The sequence below is a fragment of the Centruroides sculpturatus genome, unplaced genomic scaffold, assembly GCF_000671375.1.
Source record: "Centruroides sculpturatus isolate CEXI.00-Female unplaced genomic scaffold, Cexi_2.0 scaffold1782, whole genome shotgun sequence".
NCBI lineage: Eukaryota > Metazoa > Arthropoda > Arachnida > Scorpiones > Buthidae > Centruroides > Centruroides sculpturatus.
This window is the reverse complement of record NW_019386122.1, coordinates 30,690-35,353: the sequence shown is the minus strand read 5'-3', so window position 1 is coordinate 35,353 and position 4,664 is coordinate 30,690. Positions and strand designations below refer to the sequence as shown.

The following is a 4,664-nucleotide window of genomic DNA, read 5'->3' as shown; positions in this document are numbered from 1 at the left end:
CCATAATCACAGATAAAACAATTTACCACAACAGACCAGACATCACACTCATTGACAAACACAATAAAATCACATACATTATAGACATAGCCATTCCAAACACTCACAATGTACAAAACACATGCACTGAAAAAATTAGCAAGTATACAGAACTCGCTCAGGAAATAAGGCATCTGTGGAGGATGGATAGGGTGCTTATTGTACCTGTCGTTCTCTCCTGTACAGGTGTGATACCAGACACACTACACAAAAGCCTGGGAACATTACAATTGAGTAGAAATTCATACATCACACTACAGAAGGCCACTATATTGAATACATGCCATATTGTTAGGAAATTCCTGAATACAGACACTGACACATTTATTTAATTTTAGTTCTTGGTTGCTATGCCTTGACTCTGGTCCAGCATAGTACACAGCCACCAGTGTGAACCGAGTATAACCCACTAAACCCAACATAAATTAAAATATTAATAATTTAAGAGTAATTTACTCAATTATTATAGAGACATAGATTAAACTTTATAAACTGAAGTTAAAATGTTTCTTAATAAGTAATACATTTATATAAGGTAACATTTAATTTGAAAAATGATCTTATTTGTTAATTTTAATACATAGTAGCATTCCTTAGAACATTTTATAACTGTCCCTATTATGATAAACCCTTTAAAAGACCTAGAAACAAAAGCTTTTATAAAAATTTTTACATATTCACATTAAATAACCAATGAAACAATTACAAATTAATTTATTTTAATAAGAGTATTATTATTAGTCACTAATATAGAGATTTAACAAAACAGTTATTAATGATTTTAAAGTATTAATCATACTGAACAATTTAATAAATACTCTTTTAGTTTAAAATTTTCTATTACAATAGAAGAAAAATCTTTATTTTGTAAAGAAGTAAATATTCATAATAAATGTATGAAATTAAAAGCAAACTTAATTTGATCACATTTCTTATTTTTTTAAATCTGTACATCAGGATGTATGTTATAAAATCATATAATAGTATCTTGATAGAACTATAGATGTTTTAACAAGATTTCAAAACTCTATAGTTGATTATATTCATAACAAACAATTAAACTGGTATGGTCATGTTCGGAGGATGGAATAAGGTAGACTACCACAACAGATATGGATTCCAACAGGCAGAAGGAGGAGAGGAAGGCTGTGGACTACATGGATAGAGGAAGTAACAAAAGCTATGGAGCACAAAGGACTGACAGAGGAGGATTATTGAGACAGAGCAGAATGGAGAAGAAAATTTTGGGTACAGGAAGATGCTTAAGCATTATTTTTCATTCTCCGGTTAATAATCAGAATTTTATCCATTAGGCAAACAAAATTAATTGTGTGCAATAAGAAAGTTTAAAACATTTAATTAATAATAATAATAATAATAATTTAAATTATTATCAAATAATAAGTTATAGATTCCCCAGTTTTCCCTTTAAGGGTTTCCCACAAAATTTTCCCAGTAATATCTCTTCCACATCTTTCCTCAGTTGACTTGAAAAATCTCCATTTTTGGGAAAAATCCCCTTATTTGGCAACTTTGATATTGAAACTTTTGACATTGAAACTGAATGAGATGCCAAAAGTGCAATTTTATATATTGATGGCAATTATGAAAAGTATTCCTTATAAAATACTTTATGGCTTTGTGGATAGGTAAACTATTAACAAGTGTTTCAGATTTCAATGTTTTGGATTATGTTCTTGAATCATTTTGAACAATAAGAACAAGAAAGAAGAAATGCTTTTTAGATTTGGATTTGTTGTATTCATTTAAAGTAAAGAAATATATTTTTAAAGACTATTATAAAGTGTATTTGAGTGTACTTGTTGTTATTGTTACAAATTATATAAATTTAAATTAAGAATTATGAAAATATGTATATATATCAAAGTTTTCTTCATTATGTATTTAAATTTTTTTCTTTTTGTATCAATTTCAATTTTTCCATTTTTTGTTGTTGTTTTTATTCATCTTATCTCTTCTTCTTGCTATTCCATTTCATCTTTATTCATAGCATTTACAGTAATACTATCACTTTTTAAATTCAAGAGCCCAGAGTTAATAAAAATGTTCTGAAATCCTATTACCTGGGATTTTTTTTTTTATTGAACCACAAAAGTCCTAGGTAATAGAATTTCAGAGAATATTGAAGTTTTAAGATTTTAATCTTGGATATTCTTATATTATATAGGAGTAGAATTTCAATATATCCATTCTTACATATCATAGCATATTATAATAGGAGTACAGTTGAAAGATTAAATGTATTTTATATGAAACTGTTTATTCACGACATTGAATTCTGATGATTGAAATCTTTTTAGTACCAAAATGATGTCACAGTAGTGTTTTGTGTAAAATATATATTACTTTATTTATTATCAGTAATTTTATATGTAATAAATTCTTGATCAGTCATGATCAGGGTAAGTTAGGTGTCTAATTATCATAAAGAAAATCTGTTAAGAAGAAATTTTTACTAGCATGCAGAAAATCTATTAAATATTATTAATTATCTGGTTTTAATTTCAATATTAAAATAATTAAAAAGCCAACAAACATGCACCATCACTTAAAAATTCATATGTATGCATACTTTATTAAAATGAAATTCTACAATTATTTAAAATCATTTATTTCATTTAGCTAATATTATTGATTATTTTAATTTTCACAGAAAAATATTTGCATAAAGTAAATATTGGAATATTAGGGGATCTTTATTATATAGAACTATGAATCTGACATACAATACAATATGTTATGTATAAATTTCTTGTAAGTACTGTACTTTATATCAAGAATATTTGCTATGATCACAGTAAATATAAGCATCATTGACAGGTTAATAAAAAGAAATGAAAATGTATTTTATTTAAAATTTATTTAAAATTTTAAGTCTTTTTTAATGTATAATATATTCATTTATTTTTTAAGCTTCTATTCTATTATTTTCACTGTTTAATTTAATTTAATGTTTATTGATTTAAATTATTTCTTACAATGGGGAAACAATTTGGTTATATACAACAATGTTATTTAATTAATATACACAGTAATAAATTATCGCAAAAATCTAAAGATTTAGAAAAGAAGGAGAAGGTCTTATGTTGGGGCTGTCACCCCCAGACCCACTACAACTTATCAGCCACCTACAAATGGAGGATTCCCCTTGACTATTACTTGGTCCTCTATGTCTTTAACATCATGAAAAAATTATTCTACACTACTGATTAAGGATGTCTGTACTTATATAGTAATTCAAACCAACTTGTAAGTGCTAACAATTTTTCCAGTTTAGTTTCATGGACTTCATGTAGGCCTATGCTGCAACAACAATGATCAGTGTTTTAAAGGAGCTTTCGTGATTCCTCATTTAAATGTTTCTCAGAATATTTCTTGGAGTGATTTTTCATTTACAAATCATATTATTAAGCATTAATCCTGAGATCTTAGATACTAATTTTATTGTTTATAAGACAAACTATATTAGAAATCAGTTAATTTGTTTGATCAAAGATACATATGAACTTCTTTTAATGCTGTGTTTATATCTAAAATTCTCAGAATCTCAATCAAAGCATGTTCAGCTTTAGATAGTTATTTTGATAATAAAATATATTAAAACAGAAAAATATTCTTTTCTACTTATATATTAATTATATTAATATGTAATATTATATAAAATATACTGTAATATAATAATTTATTATGGTTATCTTTATGCCTGACATCATTTTTGATAAGTTTATGCGTTTACCTTTTAGGTAACGGTTTGGGTTTATTCATTATTTTTAAAATTCATTTAGAAATACATATTGAAAATTGCTAAGAAAAAATTTTGAATTTCTGTAAACTATCATTTTAAAAATTGCAAATAATACACACAAGAACTTTATTTTAATTGCGATTATATAATTATAACGTGTATATTTATTTATTAACCTTAAAATTTAATTTATATTGTAATACTTTTTATTTCATAATAAATTTCAATTTTATTTACAGTCTACAAACTTTGATCCATGCTTGGATGATACGATTATGTTTGGAAGAAGATTAAAATCATTGGGGAAAACAGTTCATGTAGATATCGTGGATAAACTTCCACATGGATTTTTGAATTTTTTGCCATTTTGTAAAGAAGCACACGATGGTTCTCGACTTTGTGTACAGAGAATTCGAGAAGCCTTACAACTCGAATCCTGAAAGGCATTACATTTTAGGGAAACAAATCAATATTTATAAGTTAAAAGTATGATAAATTCCATTGTTTAATTTTTTTTCTTACTCATCTATTAATAAAATAAATTTTTACTTACCAAATAGTTTCTATTTATCTGAAATTTTTTGCAAAAAATTTGCTACATCGATCATATTCTTTGTGATTGTTCTTCGATGTAAAACTAAAAAAATTTTAAAAATATAAATTTATATACTATAATATAAACGGTATATATATAATGCATCATATATTTGTTACTGAAATTTATATTTTTATGTTGTGTACTTATTGTTATATACGTCTCGAGTATATTACAAATTTGAAATAATTAAACAATAGCAATAATATATACATTTTTTATTTTGAAATATTTTTGCAAAATAATTTATTTTATTGTTAAATT

At 25.2% G+C, this 4,664-nt stretch overlaps 1 protein-coding gene across 1 annotated transcript in view; it reads left to right on the top strand.

Annotated features, from left to right (window-relative positions):
• The window catches only part of LOC111613708 (hormone-sensitive lipase-like), a 57,765-nt gene extending 53,408 nt beyond the window's left edge, over nt 1-4,357 (top strand). Inside the window, exon 8 of the mRNA XM_023355047.1 lies at nt 4,045-4,357. Coding sequence (XP_023210815.1) covers nt 4,045-4,245 — 201 coding nt within the window. The 3' untranslated portion in view covers nt 4,246-4,357. The remainder of the gene's footprint in view (nt 1-4,044) is intronic.
• The last annotated feature ends 307 nt before the right edge of the window (nt 4,358-4,664 follow it).